The following is a 21,688-nucleotide window of genomic DNA, read 5'->3' as shown; positions in this document are numbered from 1 at the left end:
AATAAGGAGAGAATTTTAAAACCAACAAGTGAAAGGAATCAGATTACATAGAGGGGGAAACCAATTAGGATCTCTTCAGATTTCTCAACCCAGACCCTCAAATCTAAAAGATCCTGGAATAGCATACACCAAGTTCTGAAAGAAAGTGGATGCCAACCAGGAATCTTATCTCCAGCAAAATTAAGCTTCAGATTTGATGACAAAAACCTTCCATGATAAACAAAAGTTAAAAGAATTTACAACAAGAAAGTCTGCACTATAGAATATCCTCAGCAAAATATTCCATGAGGAGGAAATAAAAAACAACAATGAAAATCAGCAAAGGGAGGTATCACACTAAAGGAAAAACCAATCAAAGGAGAAACCAAGTCAAGTTAAAAACCAAAAAGAAACCAAAATAACCAGGAATACAAACCATGTCTCAATAATAACCCTGAATGTTAATGGCCTGAACTCATTAATCAAAAGAGATGGACTGGCAGATGGGATTAAAAAAAAAGACCCAACAATATGCTGGGTCTCATTTCATAGGAAAAGACACTAACAGACTGAAGGCGAAAGGTTGGGAAAAAACATATCACTCACATGGACTGTGTAAACAAGCAGAGTTTTATATTCTCACATCAAATAAAGTAGACTTCAAGCCAAAGTTACTCAAGAGGGATAATGAAGGACATTTTATACTGCTTAAGGGAACCATACATCAACAAGACATACAATTATAAATATATATGTCCCAAACAATGGAGCATCTATGTTCATCATACAAACTCTTCTCAAGTTCAAGAGTCAAATAGACCACAACACAATAATAATGGGTGACTTTAACACACTTCTTTCACCACTGTATAGATCTTCCAAACAAAAGCTAAACAAAGAAACTACAGAACTCAATAATATAGTCAATAATTAGACTTAACAGACATATAAAGAATATTTTATTCATCAACGAGTAAATACACTTTCTTCTCAGCAGCACATGGATCCTTCTCTAAAACAGGCCATTTATTATGCCACAAATCAACTCTTAGCAAATACAAAAAAGTAGAGATACTACCCTGCATTCTATCAGATCACAATGGAATGAAATTAGAAATCAATGATAAAAATAGAAGCTAATCTAACACCTGGAGACTAAATAATATGCTATTGAATAACAATGGATTGCAGAAGACATCAGAGAAGAGATTAAAAATTCTTAGAGGTAAATGAGAACACTGATACAACATATCAAAATCTCTGGGATACTATGAAGGTACTACTAAGAGGAAAGGTCATTGCATGGAGTTCATTCCTTAAAAGAAGAAAAAGTCAACAAATAAATGACCTAACATTACAACTCAAAGCCCTAGAAAAAGAAGAACAAATCAACACCAAAAGTAGTAGAAGACAGGAAATAATTAAAATCAGAGCTGAAATCAATAAAATTGAAACAAAAGAAATAATTGAAAAAAATTGACAAAATGAAAAGTTGGTTATTTGAAAGAATAAATAAAATTGATAAATTCTTCGCCATGCTAACGAAGAGAAGGAGAGAGAAAACTCAAAATTACTAAAATCCATGACAAAAAAGGACACTACAGAAATACAGAAGATAATTAGACACTATTTTGAAAATTTGCACGCCAATAAAATAGAAAATATCAAAGACATCGACAAATTTCTAGAGTCAAATGATTTACCCAAACTGAATCAGAACGATATACACAAGTTAAACAGATAACTTTCAAGCTATGAAACAGAAGATGCCATCAAAAGCCTACCAACCGGGCTGGGGATGTGGCTCAAGTGGTAGCCGCTCGCCTGGCATGCGTGCGGCCCATGTTCGATCCTCAGCACCACATACAAAGAAAGATGTTGTGTCCGCTGAGAACTAAAAAATAAATATTAAAAAATTCTCTCTCAAAAAAAAAAAAAAGCCTACCAACCAAGAAAAGCTCAGGAGCAGATAGATTCACAGCTGAGTTCTACAAGCCCTCCAAAGAATACCAGTACTCCTCAAATTATTCCATGAAATAGAAAAAGAGGGAATACTTCCAAACTCTGAGACCAATTTCACCCTGATTCCAAAACCAGATAAAGGCACACTAAGGAAAGAAAACTTCAGACCAATATCTCTAATGAACATAGATGCAAAAATTCTCAATAAAATTCCAGCAAATGTAATACAAAAACATATTAAAAACATAGTGCACCATGATCAAGTGGGGTTCATCCCAGGGATGCAAGATTGGTTCAATATATGGAAGTCAATAAATGTAATTCATCACATCAATAGACTTAAAGATAAGAATCATATGATCATCTCAATAAATGAAGAAAAAGCATTAGACAAAATACAGCACCCCTTCATGTTCAAAACATTAGAAAAATTAGGGATAATAGGAACATATTTCAACATTTTAAAAGCTTTCTATGCTAAGCCCAAGGCCAACATCATTCTAAATGGAGAATAATTGAAAGCATTCCCTCTAAAAACTGGAACAAGACAGTGATGCCCTCTTTCACCACTTCTATTTAATGTAGTCCCTGAAACTCTAGCCAGAGCAATTAGATAGACGAAAGAAATTAAAAGATACAAATAGAAAAAGAAGAACTCAAACTATCACTATTTGCCAAAGACATGATTCTATACTTAGAGGATCTGAAAAATTCTGCCAGGAAACATCTAGGACTAATAAATGAATTCAGCAAAGTAGCAGGATATAAAATCAACACCCATAAATCAAATGCATTTCTATACATCAGTGATGAATCCTCTGAAAGACAAATTAGGAAAACTACCCCCTTTACAACAGACTCAAAAAAAAAATTGGGGAAATCAACTTGATGAAAGTGGTGAAAGACCTCTACAATGAAAACTACAGAACGCTACAGAAAGAAATTAAAGAAGACCTTAGAAGATGGAAAGATCTCCTTTCTTCTTGGATAGGCAGAATTAATATTGTCAAAATGACTGTACTACCAAAAGCACTATACAGATTTAATGCAATTCCAATCAAAATCCCAATGACATTCCTTATAGGAATAGAAAAAGCAGTCATGAAATTCAACCAACCAATCTGCAAAGAGACCAAGAATACCTAAGGCAATCCTTAGCAAGAAGAGTTAAGTAGGTGGCATCGTTATACCAGACCTTAAACTATCCTACAGAGCAACAGTAACAAAACCAGTATGGTACTGGCACCAAAATAGACTGGTAGACCAATGAAGAATAGAAGACACAGAGACTAACACACATAATTACAGTTATCTCATACTAGACAAATGTGCCCAAAACATATATTGGAGAAAAGATAGCCTCTTCAAAAAATGGTGCTTGGAAAACTGGAAATCCACATGCAGCAAAATGAAATTAAGCCCCTATCTCTCACCACACACAAAACTCAACTCAAAGTGGATCAAGGACCTAGGAATTAGACCAGAGACCCTGCACCTAATAGGAGAAAAAGTAGGCCCAAATCTTCACCATGTTGGATTAGGCCCTGACTTCCTTAACAAGACTCCCAAAGTGCAAGAAATAAAATCAAGAGTCAATAAATGGAATGGATTCAAACTGAAAAGCTTCTTCTTAGCAAAAGAGAGAGCCTACAGAGTGGGAGCAAATTTTTACCACACACACATCAAATAGAGCACTAATCTCCAGGATATATAAAGAACTCAAAACACTTAACACCAAAGAAGCAAATAATACAATCAATAAATTGGCTAAGGGGGACCAGGGTTGTGGCTCAGTGGTAGAGCACTTGCCTAGCATGTGTGAGGCACTGGTTTCGATCCCTGGCACCACATTAAAAATAAAGAAATAAAATAAAAGTATTGTGTCCATCTACAACCAAAAAAATATTTAAAAAATAATTTAAAAATTGGGCTAAGGAATTGAACAGATACTTCTCAGAAAAAGATATACAATCAATCAACAAATATATGAAAAAATGTTCAACATCTCTAGTCAGAATGGCAGTTATTAAGAAAACAAGCAACAATAATTGTTGACAAGGATGTGGGACAAAAGGCACTCTTTTACATTGGTTGCACCAATCTGCAGTCCCACCAGCAATCTGGAAAGCCGTATGGAGATTCCTTAGAAAACTTGGAATGGAACCACCATTTGACCCAGATATCCCACTCCTTAGTTGATACACAAAGGACTTAAAAACAGCATACTACAGGGACACAGCCACATCAATGTTTATAGCAGCAGAATTCATAATAGCTAAATTGTGGAACCAACCTAATGCCCTTCAGTAGATGAATAGATACAGAAACTGTGATATATGTGTGTGTGACACACACACACACACACACACACACAGAGGAATATTACTCAGCATTAAAAGAGAATAAAATCATGGCATTTGCAGGTAAATGGATGGAGTTGGAGAATATTATGCTAAGTGAAGTTAGCCAATCTCCCCCAAACCAAAGACTGAATGTTTTCTCTGATAAGTGAATGCTGATCTATAATGGGGGAAGGGCGGGAGCATGGGAGAAATGGAAGAACTTTGGATAGGGCAAAGGGGAGGGAGGGGAACGGAGAGAGAACGGGTATAGGAAGGTAGAAGGAGATGGACATCATTACCCTAGGTACATGTATGAAGAAATGAATGTGTCACTCTACTTTATGTACAACCATAGAAATGAAATATTGTGCTCCATTTGTGTACTATGAATTGAAATGCATTTTGCTGTCATGTATAACAAATTACAACAAATTAATTAATTAATTAATTAAAAAAAGAATCATAAGGGATGAAGGAAGACACAAATACAAAAAGAAGTGAATAAAAAGTGTACTAAGATGTGATTAGGTTCTGATTTTCATTTTTTTAGGATCTAGAAATGTGCATTGCATAGAATTTTAAAAGACTTGAAATTTCAAATTTCAATAGAACTGACTTGACAATGAGGCAACAGCTTATCTGATTTATCCCTTGTCGATGGAAATGATGCCATAGAGCACAGAAGTGATTTGGTCACTGTCATACATGATGAGAAACATTTCAAATTCAATCTAACACACTTATATTAAACACCCATATATTTATCAGGCATTTATTCTACATCAAATAATTTTTTTCCACCTGTCTTGTCAAATAACAAATGAACTTAAAATTCTAAAAATGAGAACATTTTGACAGGCTTATGTAATAGAAATTTGCATTTACAAAGGCTGGAACAGTTGGAAAGCCATGTTGTAAAGGATGTAAATAAGAGAAAAGTCACTCAGAGCATTTAAAAGGAGATCCCCCCAAAGGGTAAAATATCCATTGTTTATGTCAGAGAAAATACTTACATATAATATCTATGCTTTTACTAGCATATGCTTTTACATATGTGTTCATAGTGGCTGTTTTAATTAAGACCATTTTACACAGCATCAATCAGAGCCTGCATATAAGATCGGCAGGCAAAATCTTGTTAATTCTGACTATGGAAAAGAACTTGAAATTCACTAGATGAAAAATCAATTAATCCCATAAACTATATCAGATTATTCTTACCTTTAACGGAATCAGGTGAATGAATAGATTTGGTAGATCTATACCGTGATGTGGAACCCACTGACTCTTCAGCTGAACTAGTCAGGAATGAATGCACTGGAGATTTCTTAGGAGAACAACTGAATGAACGGGAAGCTGAATTTTTCACTGTTGGACTTGCTGAAATTTTGCAAGAATAAAAGTAAAAGACAGTGATTAAAAATAGCATACTATATCAAACTTTTGCATAGAGAGAGCTTGCTTTTATACAGATCATTTTGTTTATGATTTCTTAGAAATGAGAGCAAGGTCTATCTCAATTCTCCTAATGAATAAAAATAATGAATGATCAGCAATCAGAAGTGATATTCCCCAATTAAGTTCTTGTTCAAATGCAGAAATCACACCTGGAAGCCAACCTGTAGAAATATTAATGAGCACCATCAAGGCCTATTTCAAAGGTAAAAGGCCATGGGACTCACCTGTGGAAACACTTCAACCAACTCCTTTGTTCCAGAGGTGGGAAAACCAGAGGTAGGACTGAACCCAGATGAAAGTTGAATGAAAAAATCAAAATTCAAAGGCCAGATAGCCATGGTGCTGTTTTCAATGCCTATTTTGCTCCATGCTCTACCCAGAACTATATAGAAATTCCCAAGCTAGCACACCAAAATGGTTTTTTCTGCTATTAGGCCCCCTCCTGCATGGTGGGAGTTCTAGCTCTTCTTGCTTAAATAAATTCTGCTCTGTTTACTCTTCCCTTGCATGACCATCCCTGGATTTTATTCTTTAAAATTTGCGAGACAAGAACCCAGAGGAAATTGGCAAAACCAGGAATCTAGTCTAATCTCAAAACTCCTCTGTTTCACTATTTTAACTTTTTCCATCAGAAGCCTGCTGTTATAAAGATCATTTTGATTATAATTCTTAGAAATGAGAGTGCTGTCTGGCTCAATTCTCCTTTTTCTTTCACCCAATCAGTATTTGTTGAGCACCTGTTTTCTATCAGATAGGTTCAAGGTTCCTGGGATTTATCAGGAAACCAAATAGTTAAAGACTGTGTAGCTTTTGTTTAATTTATGTAAATTTTGTTTAATTTATGGAGCTAACATAAATCAGTAAGTTACATAGTATGCTACAAGATAATGTGTAACTTTTAAAAGGAAAAGGTTAAGGGGGATTGAAAGTATAGGAAAAGGTTGTGGTTTTCAAAAAAGGTGGTAAGGGTTAAGTCTCATTGGGAACATAACATCTGAGCAAAACTTTAAGAAAGGTGAGGGGGTTAATAACACGGAGACACAGTGGGTGTAAAGGCCCTAACAGGGAGCACCTGACATGTTCAAGGAACAATTCCAAGAGTGGATAAAGCAGAATGAATGGAGAAAGTAACAGGAGAGTTAATGGGGACTCTGGCTTTCAAGCTCATGAAAATGGGGAGTTGCAGGGTTTTCAGCAGGTCCTGTCTTTGTGCTTTTGTAACAGTGGTCCACTGCACCTTTTTAATAGACCCTTCACAGCTCATTTTAAAAGAGACATGTTTTTCTTTTCCTTTTCCCCCTCTCCCCCTCCCTAACCCAGTGGCAGGGAACAGGATTACCCTTTACCCATCCTAGACCTCATTCATCATCTGTATTTGAGCATACATCCACCAAAGGGACCAAGTAATTCACACTTGGAGGTTGGCACCAGAAGATCTAAGGAATGGCTATCTCCCAAATTAACAACTGAATCACAACCTCCCCCCACTGAGGACTTCTTTGAAGAACTTCTTTAAAAGCCCTCTTCTCCCTGATGGGCCTCTGGGACAGGGGTCCCCTGTGTTTCTCCTTTGCTAGCAAAGCAATAAATCTTTTTTTTTTTTTTTCTCAAAACTGTGTCTTTATGAAATTGCCATCAGGGACAAGGACAAGCTTTTGGTAGCACTTTCATTGAAGACTCACCTGTGCATTGGAAAGCGAAACAACTAGATGGATCTTCTAGGTCTCCTGCGTTCAACATAACTGGCTCTCTGGAAACATCAAAACAGTAAGGAGAGTATTCTGGTTATTCTGGTTATAAAGTAATCTTATGAACTCCTGTCAACACAGGCAAATTTGATGGCTTAAAGTAAAACTTAAGGTGGCAATCATAATCCTAAACTGCAGGAATCTTAACATACCCTAAGATGGAGATTTGAAGTTGCGTTGTCACTTTGCATTCTGCACCCATGAACATTTTTCAGGATGAAGTAACATATAATTTTGGTCAAAAAATTCATGTTTGAGTAATAATCCTACAAACCCAAATCATCTTTTCATGAATTTTAAGAAATGCATCTTAATGACTCATTTAAAATTGAAGAGACCAAAGACAGCAGCAACAAAAATCTCTTAGCATTAGCAGTATCAGTTTACAAAAGTATAAGACTTAATTAAATAAAAAAGTTAAACTATGCAGTTCTTTGTGAATTGGGTAGTCTAAGAAGGTCACAGCAGTTCTCAAGGTGGTTTGTGAGATCAAAGCTATTTTCATTAAGATGTTCTCAGAAAATACCAGAGGGGTTCCCCTACCAGGTGCTGTGCTGATAGCTGATATCATGGCAAGTTAGATCCAATTTTTATTTTTCTTTTAGTTTTGTGATACTGGGTATTGAACCCAGAGGCTTGCACTTGCTAGGCAAGTGCTCTATCACTGAGCTACATCTTCACCCCTTTTTATTTATTTTGAGACAGGGTCTTGCTAAATTGCCCAGGTTGGCCTTGAATTTATAATGCTCCTGCCTCAGCCTCCCAAGCAGTTCCAGTTGTCTTTTGTTGTTGTTGTTGTTCTTTTTAGTTATAGATGAAAACAGAATATATTTTGACATATTATACATATGTGGAGTACAACTTTCTATTCTTCTGGCTGTACACGATGTGAAATTACATTGGTCATGTATTCATATAAAAATACAGGAAAGTTATGTCAGATTCATTCTACTATCTTTCCTATTCCCATTCCCCTTCCCTTAATTCCCTTTTGTCTAATCCAAAGTACTTCTATTCTTCCCTACTCCCTCCCTTATTGTGAGTTATCATCTGCATATCAGAGAAAACATTTGCCTTTGGTTTTTTGTGATGGCTTATTTCACTTAGCATGATAGTCTCCAGTTCCATCCATTTACCAGCAAATGCCATAATTTAATTCCTCTTTTTGGTTGAATAGTATATAGTATATATATAGTATATACAATATTCCGTTGTGTATATTACACCATTTTCTTTATCCATTCATCTGTTGAGGGTCATTTAGGGTGGTTCCATAGTTTAGCTATTGTGAATTGAGCTGCTATAAACATTGATGTGGCCATGTCACCATTATAGGCTGATTTTAAGTCTTTGGGGTTATGCTGAGGAATGGGATAACCGGGTCAAACGGTGGTTCCATTCCAAGTTTTCTGAGGAATCTCCATACTGCTCTCCAGATTGGTTGTACCAATTTGCAGTCCCACCACCAATGTATGGGTGTACATTTTTCACTATATCCTTGCCAAAATTTATTGTTATTTGTATTCTTGATAATTCCAATTCTGGACAAAGAGCTATAGAACTAAATAATTTAGACTTAATAGACATATATATAGTATTTCGTCCATTAATGACTGAATATACTTTCTTCTCTGCAGCACATGAATCCTTCTCTAAAATAGACCATATCTTAGGCCACAAAGCAACTCTTAGCAAACACAAAAACTAGAGACGATACGTTGCATTCTATCAGACCATATTAGAATAAAATTAGAAATCAATGATAAAATAAAATAGAAGCTATTCTAACACATGGAAACTAAACAATATGTTATTGAATGATCAATGTGTAGCAGAAGAAATCAGAGTGAAATAATAAAAATACTTAGCAGTAAATGAGAATAATGACACAGCATATCCAGTTATCTTTTATTAAGCCATACGTTAAACTATGGAACAATATCCTCTCCATGATTTTTTTGAAGGATATAGGTTTTTTCCCCCTCATAAAATGTAGTATTCTGGTAATTTCATTGTTGAAGAAAGCAATTTTTTCTAAGTCATGGAGAGCTTTAGTTGTCTCAAGGGAGTAACTACTCCACCCACCTCTACCTACGTAGTTCAGCTTTGGTCCCCAAAGGCAGTACATAGTAGGAGTCACTAGCACGTACTTAGGAGACTGTACATTGTGTATAAGTTATATAACCTTATCAAATTGTTGAAGAACTCTCTCAGTTTTCATTTCTAACCTACATATGGGAAAATAATGCCTACCTCATAGATTAGATGAGGTAGATTAAATATGTCTAAAACAACCAGAAAATAGAAAAAAATAAAATACAGTAAGTTACTATTAATAGGTACTATGTAGTGTTATATCCTCAAGTGAAAGGGAAATCAAAATTTCACTTTTTATATTAATAGAAAGGTATATTTAGAAAGACTCAAGTTTACAATTTTGTGGTCAAGTAGCAGAGGCTGTAAGATAATATTTTTAATGCTGTCTTGAATCATTCCCTAAATAAATATTTACTAAAGGGCTATTAGGTGGTAGGCATTATGCTTGGTGCTGAAGATGTGGTGATGAATGAGCCTCAGCTTAACTGAAATTACAACAGTAGAAACCATTTTCCTACTCTTAAGACAAAAAGAGGGCTCTGATAGCTCTATTTTTTATGAGTGGTAAAAACAGAAAAAATAAAAATAAGTTTTTGCCAGTGGCTGGTCAATAAGTAGACCTTGAGAATAGGTCTATTTTGCTCACTATAATTTTCTAAGGGTTTAGCACAGCACATGGCACATTATGGATAGTAAATAATCTTTTTTAAAAAATATTTTTTTAGTTGTAGGTGGACACAATACTTTTATTTTGTTTATGTCGTGCTGAGTATCAAACCCAGGGCCTACACATGCAAGAGGAGCACTCCACCACTAAGCCCCAGTCCCAGCCCCTAGTAAATAATCTTTGAGTTAATTAATGAAGAATAGTAAAAGGTACATTTTGAAAATTGGAGGCTGGTAAGATAATTTCTTACCTGCTGAGTGTTTCACTGGACTTGCTCCCTTCGGTAGAGTCCCTTAATGAATTGTTGCTTCTGTAAGTAGAAAAATGAGAAAAATTAAATACTACACAATGTTACTTCCTTATCAGTCTAGTAAAGGTCTGTGAGAGAAATAATTTGTTTTGTTTTGTTTTGTCACAGGGGACTGAACCAAGAGCCTTGTGCATGCTACACCCTAGCCTGATTTAGTCTCATCCAGGATGAAATGATACCATATGGTAGACAGGTTAACATATCACTGAGCATTAATTATATAACAAAATTATACAATAAAATAAAATAGTTCATCTGAATATTACTCTCAGACAGATGCAGATTCAAAGGAGTCTGGGCCTCTGACTTTTCCAGGTAGAGAGAAAATTATATACAGAAAAGCTTGAAGACAAAAAGACATGAAGCTCTGGGAATTGGGAGTAATCTGGTTTGATTAGAACATAAAATGGGAGTAAAGGCAGACGGCTGATAAATTAGGAGATTCTTCAGTGCAGACCAAGGGATAATGTACTTCTTGCAAAAGGCAGTGAGTTATTGAAAATATCAAGCAATGAATAATAAATTAATAGTAATCTGTTTTTCCTTTTTGGCTAAAGTGTTCTCAGAAGTTGTCTTGATTTTTTTTTTTTTTTTTTGTATCTTACTTTAAGGTTGTGGATTTTATTTTTTTATGTTCTTATTATTTAATGAGTTCATTTAAAATTCAGCTATTCAACTACTGATGAAAGTAGACTTGTTTTTAGTAAGGTTTTTATAAACCTGTGTTGAGGTTGTTATAATTCCCTTCTGGACCGTTCTTCTCTTTACATTTATATAAGCCATTGTAAACATGTATAGAACAATCTTTTTGGTATGGCATGCCTTATAATAAATAGCGTCAGATGGCTAAATATCAGTGCTATGGACTGGATGTTCATAGTTCCTCAAAGGCCCATGTGCGGAAGGACTGGTCCCGAGGATGGTGCTATTGGAAGGTGTGGAACCTTTAGGAGATGGGACCTTATGGGAGGTCCTTAGGTCATTGGGGCATGGGCCCAAAGGAGATTGTAGGAACCAGTTCTTTCTATTTCTCTTTTGCTTCCTGTAAATGATGTGAGCAGTTTGCTCCATCACTTGTTTCCCATCATTGTTATCAGGAAGCCCAACAGAGTCCCAAAGCAATGGGTCTACCAGATCTTAAACTGGAACTTCTAGAACTATGAACTAAATAAACCCTTTATAAGTTAATTATCTCAGTTTTTTTTTGTTGTTGTTTGTTTTGTACTGGGGATTGAATCCATGGGCACTTTACCACAAAGCTACATCCCCAGTTCTTTTTTATATTTGATTTTAATATAGGATCTCACTAAGTGCTATAGCTGGCCTTGAGTTTGTGATATTCTTGCCTCATCCTTCTGAGTTGCTGAGATGACATCTCCAGGAATTTTGTTATAGTGAGAGAAAGCTGACATAATCAGTGAAATCTAAAATAAGCAAAAAAGAAATGCCTATAAAGTTGGTTTCTAGAAAGTAAATTAAGTTCATTTCATTGAAATCCCTTTTAGAGTCAATTTAACAATGGAACGAGTTTTCTTCACTGAAACCAATATGCCCATGAAGTTCCATGAAAACAATCCAAATAGACTTTGTAAGTTACCAGCCCACATATAAATCCTGGATAATTAATTAGATTCAGATTTTCAGATTCTTCTTACCTATGGCATATCTCTGATCTCATGCTTGATTCAGTCATGCAATCTCTTACTCTTTCATTTCTGTGCAGACACATATAATTTTCAGTTAATTATATATAGGTCAATTTCCAGATTCTATGTCTTTTTAAAAATCAATTGCTCACATGAATTCAATTTTTTATGAGCTAAAAATGTGGATTTTAGGCCTCCAAACAAATTTAATAAAGGGTTACCTCTGGAATTCATAAAATCAAAAATAATTTCCTTCTATGGATTCTTAAGTGTTAGGCAGAATGTAGGCTGTCATGACAAAGGTCGTTTTGTAGGATTACAAAAAATTAACATAAGTTCTCTAAAGGCAGGGATCAAATACATTCATGTTTGACACAGTCCAAACAGCTCAAGTGTGTCACTAGTGGCAGGAGTGATGGAAACCTGGCCAGGGAAGCCATGTTAATCCTGTGGATGATCAGTGCTAGGAGCCAGGGGTTCTAGCTTTTACTTCTGGGTTTGTTTCTTAGCTTCATAGAAGGAGGCGAGTTAATCTATGTCCAAATTCACTCATCTATCTAATGAACTAAATATTACTATTCTGTCTTAGAAGGCATATTATAGTTATGACAAAAATGAAAGTGTTCTTCAAGTGAAAGTATTCTTTAATGGAGTGGCCAACAGAACATTTCTGACAATACATGATTCAAACAATGCAATGATATGTTAGGCAATTGTACTGTTACTGATATTTTACTATTATTATTAATAATATTTATAACAATGAGACAAATCCAGCAAATATTTTGGCACCTTGAGTAAATATATACTAATTGAACATCTTAAGGAACTGGATATTGTTTATATAGATATTATATCAGAAAGTAGTATTTTTAGATATTTGCCAAATAACCAGAAATAAATATTAGAAAAATGAAAAAATATAAAAAATATACATCATTTTAAAATGCTTTAAGATAAGGTAGGGTAAATGACAATGCACAATAAAGTTAAAAAGCATTTTTGAAAAGAATATGAGAATCTCATTGATTTCCACAGTACAGACTAGTGAGGTACTAAATCCTTTTTGGCTCTGACCTTTTATTAATTGGGTATGCATAATTGTCATGAATGCCTAGGGAATGAAGGTTCTTCCCTAGTTTACACTGAGGGTGTTATGCAGTTCTCAAGTTTCTAGTTTTAGCTCCACCATTGGAGCATGTGTTGCAAGCAAACAGGTGCTGGTTGTTGTGATGGTCAAATAAGATTATGGCTCTCAAATATGCTGGGAATTATAAATTCCTATACAAATATAACTTTGAGTAACACCTTGGACTGGCTACTTTTTGAATGAATGACTATATTATTTTTTATTGATGTCAAGCTTTTTTTTTTTTTTTTTGCTTTTGGTTAATTTTTGTCTAACTCCTCCACTTTCATACTGCTTCCCCCTGCTAACTTCAGACACTCTTACAAATTATTTAAACCTCAGCTTCCCAGAGAGTAACGTGGACAACTTAATCGCAAACCACTCATGAGAGGAGCTTCCTACTCCGAGTGTGCTTGGTCCCATACAGCACATACAAGGCTCCGAGAGATGGTGTTCTCCCACTCTCCTCAGGTTTGGTCAGAGGCAAGGACGGTTCCTCATTAATCACACTTCTCAGTTCTTGGAGAAGCTGTTTCAGGTCCCTTGTTGGGTCTTCCTTCAGTACATTAGCCTTCATGCAGTGCTGAATTAAAACAATGAACAAAACAAAGACTTTTTTTCAGATGTGAATGTTATTTTCTGTCATAAAATTAATCAGCTCTTAAATAGAAATTATGGAAGAGGAAAATAAAATTGACTACACAGGTATAAAAATCTTACCCCACTCTGGAATAAGCAATAACAATCAATCAATAATTGATAGAGTACTATAACTTAATGTGTGTATATGTATGTATATGTGTGTGTTTGTGTATTCAAGTGTATTTATATATACATATGTGGTTTCAAATTACACACATTAATTTTTAATTTTAACAATGTAGTATGAACATCCTTAGCATGCTATGAAATATTTTCAATTACATCTGGGCAAAACAATTTTATTACTTTGTTTAGAGACAAATTAATTTTTTTTTTTTTTTATGGTCTGGGGATTGAACCCAGGGCTTGTGCATGCGAGGCGACACTCTACCAACTGAGCTATATCCCCAGCCCATAGAGATAAACTAATTTTATAAAGCTACAGAACTTCAGAAGTAAACAACAGATGAATTAATCTATTTCCATTTCACTAATGAAGAAAAAGATATCCAATATTTTCAAACTGTTAGTTGACATTTGACTGATGTAGTATTCTCCAATGAATATTTACAATATAATAATAAGTGTAGAAGTACCTAATAGGCACATCAAGAAGGGAAGCCACATGGTAGTCAGAAGTTGCCACAGTGGGTATGTAGACTCAGTGTGTCACTGAAATGTTCTACCTGAGTCGTGCATTCCATTGTAGATTTACATCTGCAGGACAGATTGATTCTGAGGGTTGAACACCGCAAAATTTTGGTTCTTTGGGCTTTTCCCCACTTCCCACCTTCACTGGTAGAGCATGTACAATATCTAGCTGGAGATATCATGAGCTCTGACTCAAAAGTGTCACAGTGTTGTCTTTCTAGTATACCAATGGTCATCTTGCCACAATGAGTCTAAAGTTTCATAAACTAGATTCCATTAAATTATTAAATTTGACTGTCTTCACTTAAAAAGTATAAAGATGTGAACCAGTTTCTTAATCATGAGTGAAAACATCTCTTTCCCAGTAGATTATCCCATTTTACTAATCGCTGGGTTTGTTCTTGTTCTAACCTTGAGACACATAATATCCACCGTGGAATAACATCTCATAAACTTGATTAAGAAAACTTAATCCTATTGTAGTCCTCAGTCACTTTAGCTCTATCCTGGACTTCATGTCTTCTGTCCACTAGAAAGTTTATTTAATAAGCTCTGGCAATTATTAAAATGCATAAGTACTTGACATTTATTACAAATGATCAGTATCACTGGGTGTGGTGGCAATATGCTTATCTGCCCTTGCTTGATCACCAAAGCATGAGGGAGGTGGAAAAACACCTTTAACATTTTGATGTGTTTGCTTCCCATTGTTTTGGGATGTGCAAATTTATAGAACAAGTTGAAAGGACTATTTTAGGTTTGGGTTTTAGTAAAACAGGAGTAAGTTTCTTTTCTTCTTACCTTATACCTTCTATCTCTGGTAGCTGCTATGTTGGGCCCCTCTGAGGTTGAGAGAGTAGGAGAGAGAGGTATTGTGGGGAAATAAGGCCCTACCTGAGTGGTCCTGGTGTGATGTCTGGGGACTTTAGAAGCAGAGGACTAGGTTACTGAGCCTTATTTATACATGCTCCTGCCCAGCCCTGAACTCTCAGCAGTTTTTATATTTGTGGTGGTCCCACTAGGTGGTCCCCTTTAGTAGGATTCTTTTTAAGATGTCCCTTTTCTAGGGCCTGTATATGGTTCATAAGAAGCAGGTTTTTTAACTTTGCCCTCCTCTGGGGAGAGTGTCACATAACACCAAGAAGGCAATACTCTTTACTTTGCCAACTATAGATAAGCTATTCATTATAGACTTCTCTCAAGAAGTATAATAAACCAAACCCTACATAACACTTGTCAGGCTCTGGAAAAGTGTCCCTGAAACTCCATAATTCACTTGCTGCAGGGGAGGAGGGAAACAGCTCACAGACAAGTCCCCTCCAATATTTCTTTCTATCCAGATAGGAAAACTATAAAATTCTGATGTAAGAAATCAAAAGATTTAAATAAATGAAGAGATATTCCATATTATGGATAAGAATATTCAATATTGTTATATCAGTTCTTCCCAACTTGATAAACAAAATCAATGCAATCCCAAAACAAAATCCCAGTAAGTTATTTTGTGGATATAGGCAAAGTGATTCTAATGTTTATATGGAAAGGCAAAAGACTCAGAATAGCCAATATGATATTGAACAAAGTCAGAGAACTGATACTACACAACTTCAAGATTTACCATAGGGGCTGGGATTCAGCTCAATGGCAGAGTCCTTGCCTAGTATGCTTGAAGCCCCCTGAGTTCAATCCCCAGCACCACAATTCAAACCATAAAGTTACAGTAAACAAGATAGTATTGGTCAAATAATAGACAAAAAGACCAATGGCAGAGAACAGTGAGCCCAGAATAGCCTCACAAATATGTAGTCAATTATCTTTGAAAAGGAAGCAAAGGCAATTCAGTAGAGACAGGACAGTATTTAAACAAATGGTTCTGGAACAACTGAACATCCACATGGAAAAAAATGAATCCAGACACAGATCTTACATCTTTCACAAAAGGTAACTCAAAATGATCATAGTTCCAAGTATAAAATGTAAAACTATGAAAATCCCAGAAAATAACATAGGGGATACAAACACATGATCTATGGAAGAAAACATTGATAAGTTGGGCTTCATTAAGATTAAAAATTTTGCTCTGGTAAAACAATGTCAAAAGATTAAAAAAGCAAGCCACAGACTAGGAAAACAAAACACACACTTTCAAAACATACAACTGATAATGGACTGATACCCCAAATAGACAAAACAAATAAAACAGAACAAAAAGATCTTATAAAACTCAATAAGGAAACAAATATCACAATTTTCAAAAAAATAGACAAAAGTTCTGAACAGAAATTTTACCATAAAATATATATAGACGGCATATCAGCAAATTAAAATATGGTCACATCAACATCATATATCATTAGAGAATTGCATACTAAAACAACAAGATACTACTAACCTCCTATTAGAATGGCTAAAATGCAAAATGCTGATAACACCAAATGCTGTTCCCCAGCCATTTTGAAAGTCAGTTTGGCAGTTCCTTACAAAATTAAATATGCTGTTGCCCAAGTGAGTTGAAACCTTAACATCCACACAAAAACTTTCACTTGATTCTTTTATCACATCTTTATGTATAACTGTCAAAACTCGAAAGCAACCAAGATATCCATACTATTCAATAGTATTCAGCAATTAAAATAAATTAGCCATTAAGCCATGAAAAGATCTGAAAATGTACCTTAAAAGTATATTGCTAATATACTTTTAATATATTAAAATTGTCAAGATCATTGTACTGTCATGTGTAGCTAATAAAAAAAAAGTATATTGCTAAGTAGCCCGGCACGGTGGCACACACCTGTAATCCCAGCAGCTCAGAGGCTGAGATAGGAGGATCACAAGTTCAAAGCCAGCCTCAGCAAAAAGTGAGGCACTAAGCAACTCAGTGAGAGCCTGTCTCTAAATAAAGTATAAAATAGGGCTGGGGATGTGACTCAGTGGTTGAGTGCCCTGAGTTCAATCCCTGGTACCTCCCAACCCAAAAAAGTACATTACTATGTGGGGAAGCCAATATACTATATATGACTCAATATACTATATGAAAAGCCTATATGCTATATGAGTCCAACTATAAGACATCTGGAAAAGACAAAACTATGGAGATAGTCAAAAGATCAGTAGTTGCCAACAGTCCAAGGAAAGGGATGAAGGGATGAGTAAGCATAGCACAGGAGATTTTTAGGGTGATGAAACTAATGTATGCTACTGTAATGGGAGATACATATCTTTAGGCATTTGTGAAAATCTATATAATTTTTTTTAAATATTTATTTTTTAGGTGTAGATGGACACAACCCAATGCTTTTATTTTTATGTGGTGCTGAGGATCGAACCTGGGTCCCGCCCATGCTAGGCGAGCGCTCTACCGCTGAGCCACAATCCCAGCCCCAAATCTATATAATTTATAAGACAAAGAATGAACCCTGTGTAAACCATTAGTTAACAATGTATCGACACTGGCTTGTCAATTAAAGCAAATATACCACATCAATGCAATATGTTAATAGTAGTGTTATGGGCCAAATTACATGTGCCTTGACCAGACAAACTCCTTTTTACCCTTAGACTCCATTTCATATAAGAAATGCTTCTCCTGAGAAAACCCTGCCTCTGCCACCTCCTTCTAAGCATATCCTGTTTGGCAATGCAGGGTGGTTGAAAGTGTTTCTGTTATTCTTATACAATGTATTATTTAAAAATGCATTTGTAAAATGTTCTCATTTTAATTCCCATTTTTCTTAGGCAGTGTACTGTATCTTGAACTGGGTCATTCTGACCCACTTCCTATATTGCTATGGTTTTGACTTGTAGTTTTGGGCTATAAAAGAGATACCCTACCTCTGGCAAGGGGTTGAAGGTTGCAGAGGCAACTTGCCTACTGCCATTCCGATCCACATCTGTGAATAAAGTCCCATGTCTTGCTTCAAGACTGACCTGGTGATTTATTTCAAATGCACCACAACAATAGGAGAAACTGTATTGGGGGTGGGCAAGGGAATCTATGGGAGCTCTCTGTACTTTCTATTCAATTTTTCTGTAAAATTAAAACTGCCCTAAAAATAAAGTTTACTAAATTAAGAAAAGAAATAAAGAAATTATGAGCTTTGAAAGCAAAAAACAATCAGAAAGTCATATCAATGTGTATGCTGATCAGTCAGGTATGATACCAAGAGTGCTTATCATATTATACTCTTCCCATTATCATTTAACATGTGAATATGGTCATTCATTGTTTGTTTACAAATGAGTTTGAAAATTGTTCATATCTATGGGTTTTTTTCATTTCTTCTTTGTGAATTTGTTACTTTAGATAACACTATTGGTGAATGTGTTATCTTTAGAACACTATTAGTGCGTGTGCTATTTTCCTCTATAGATGAACAGTTATTCATTTTTTAGCTATTGATTGTGGTTTCTTTTTAATTTCTGTTTATAGTGGTCTGTGATTTAAGAATTTTTATTTAGTCAAACAGTCAAAATTATCAATCTTTCCTTTTAATGTTTGTTTCTAAACAATCTTTTTTTTTTTTTTGGTAGGTAGGTACTGGGATTAAACCCAGGGGCATTTAACCACTGAGAAACATCCTCAACCCCGCCCCCCCCTTTTTTTTTTGAGACAGGGTCTCACTAAATTGTTTATGGCCTTGATAAATTGCTGAGGCTGGCTTTGAACCTGCGATCCTCCTGCCTTGACCTCCTAAGCCACTGGGATTTTAGGTGTGTGCCACCATACCCAGCTTGTCCATTTTTTAAAAATACTTTACTGCTTATTACATATGAAATTCATCTTTGATTTATAACATAAGCAAAATATACTTTTAAACTTAGAAAATACCTGGGAAATAAATTCTAAAATATGATTTACATATGATTCTTGTCAGTTTAGTAAAGAACTAACCAAATATAAACTCTTCCTGAAGTAAGGAGCCCAGCAAAGAGTCTTACTCTCTGCACTCTAGTCTGTGATGATTAGGATATACTACAGGTTGTTTCCAGGAAACCTACACTTGCAGAGCAAAACTACAACCTTTTTTCTTCAGGAGAAGAATATAAGCTGATGTTGCTATTGTTAGACTTAAGGTTTATTTTGTGTTTCTATTAATTTTTCTATATTTTTATATTTTCTTATATCTTATATTTTACTCTAAATTCATTGTATGTTAGATTTATTTCTAAAATTACTACTAAATTATATCTCTAATGTACTTCCAAATACTATTCTAATGGCATTGAGTCCATTACAGGCACATTTATAAGTGATGATGTAAGATAAGTAATGCTTAGGAAGAGTGTGCACTTTTTGACTATTTCTATCTCCATTCTCTAAAGACAAAAGATAAATGAAAAAGATGAATATAAAAACTTGATCTCATTTAGTTTGAATTAGACTATTCTATTCTGAGAATATCTGACCAAATCCATCCTCTCATAACTTATATTCCTTTTAAGAGAATGTAATAAAAATGGAACACACTATTTTTATAGTATGTTAAAAATAAATGAGAAAACAGGACAAAAGTCATAATAAAGTCATAATAAAGATTTTTAGCAAAAAATCTTGTACACACTATGGGTACTCCAGTGGCAAAGATCAAGTATAGCCAGTACAAATTATAGTGCATATGTATAGAATCTGACATATAATCAAATAAATTATATCATCATGGAAATATTTTCACTTTGTATGCTAAAATAGTCTTTCTGAAACAAATCTAAAATACTTCTATATCAAACTAGTAAGACTTCTAATAAAACTTCCAGTTATATATATACACACACATACATGTTCTAGGCAACTGAGCATGAACCGGATCACATAATGTAACTTTCCTGGTTTGCCTACTTTCTCACCTATAACACAAGGGAAAGCTCTTGAATTACTGTAAACACATTTGAAGCTCTAACTGTATGATCTTCATTTACAAAGACCTAATAAAACACAATATTAGTTCAGGTAGAATATCTATTTACATAACAGCTATTTAAATTATTTTTGAAATAGCATTTAGCAAAATAGTATAGAGAATCATGACTGTATATTGGTTAAGAACACAAGTTCTAGACTCACGATGTCTGGGTTAAGTCTTGATTCAATTGTGTTTTTGTTGACTGAAGTCTCTATGTCACCTAGCTCCTCAAATCTCAGTTTCCTTGTCTGTAAAACAGGTATTATAATGATAGCATCTACCTCATGTAAATATTGTGGGGAATAAGGAGGCTAATCTATAAAGTACGTTGCACAGTGCCGGGTACATGGGTGTTCAGTAAATCTCAGTTACTATTAGAATCATGAAGTAAAAAAAAAAAGAATCATGAAGTAAAAGGACTAAAATAAAGATAAAAGATAAATGAAGGGGCAATGAAGAACAATGCAAACAGCAATGACCTACTTCTGAACAAGACACATTGGCATTTATTTGTGCTCTATTTGAAGCCCTCCACTAAAATACATTAAAGAAATTAAGAAGAATAAAGACGAAAGGAAAGAGATCACTGAGTAATGGCAACATTGTGGGGGGGCGGAGCTAGAAAGCAAATTGGTAATTTGTAGTTGATTTAGCAAAACAAAGAAAGCTAAAACCTGATTTTAAATCCTTTGGCTATATACTGAGGAGTGGGATAACTGGGTCAAATGATGGTTCCATTCCTAGTTTTTTCAGCAAATCTCATCATAGTGTACATCCACAGGAAATTAATTTTAAAAAAAGAAACTATGGGTAAATGGCAGAGAGATCAATAGAGGGAAGGGAGCAGGGGGTAGGAATGGGAAGGGGAAGGAGCAGGGGGTAGGAATGTGAATTAGAATAAGATATATTCCATGCTTGTATAATTACATCAACATGGATTCTAGCCAGGCATGATGGCACACGCCTTTAATCCCAGTGGCTCTGGAGGCTGAGGCAGGAGGATCACGAGTTCAAAGCCAGCCTCAGCAACCTTGAAGCACTAAGCAACTCAGTGAGACCCTGTTTCTAAATAAAATACAAAATAGGGTGGAGATGTGGCTCAGTGATTGAGTGCCTCTGAGTTCAATCCCCAGTACAAAAAAAAAAAAAAAAAA

The 21,688-nt window shown here is 35.1% G+C and overlaps 1 protein-coding gene across 6 annotated transcripts in view; it reads right to left on the bottom strand.

The window, feature by feature from the left end:
• Window positions 1-21,688, bottom strand: part of Ccdc158 (coiled-coil domain containing 158) — a 69,757-nt gene that overhangs the window by 4,928 nt on the left and 43,141 nt on the right. For 5 of the 6 annotated variants that reach the window (XM_048784818.1, XM_048784820.1, XM_048784822.1 and 2 more), the window contains exons 17-21: window positions 13,773-13,921; window positions 12,219-12,278; window positions 10,504-10,563; window positions 7,424-7,491; window positions 5,505-5,663 (exon numbers count right to left, since the gene is read on the bottom strand). In XM_048784818.1, the coding sequence (XP_048640775.1) occupies window positions 5,505-5,663; window positions 7,424-7,491; window positions 10,504-10,563; window positions 12,219-12,278; window positions 13,773-13,921 (496 nt within the window). The remainder of the gene's footprint in view (window positions 1-5,504; window positions 5,664-7,423; window positions 7,492-10,503; window positions 10,564-12,218; window positions 12,279-13,772; window positions 13,922-21,688) is intronic. The other variant, XM_048784821.1, reaches the window with a different exon arrangement.

This window comes from Marmota marmota, unplaced genomic scaffold, assembly GCF_001458135.2.
Source record: "Marmota marmota marmota unplaced genomic scaffold, marMar, whole genome shotgun sequence".
In the NCBI taxonomy this organism is placed as follows: domain Eukaryota; kingdom Metazoa; phylum Chordata; class Mammalia; order Rodentia; family Sciuridae; genus Marmota; species Marmota marmota.
The sequence above is the reverse complement of the archived record's forward strand: the minus strand, read 5'-3'. Positions and strand labels throughout refer to the sequence as shown.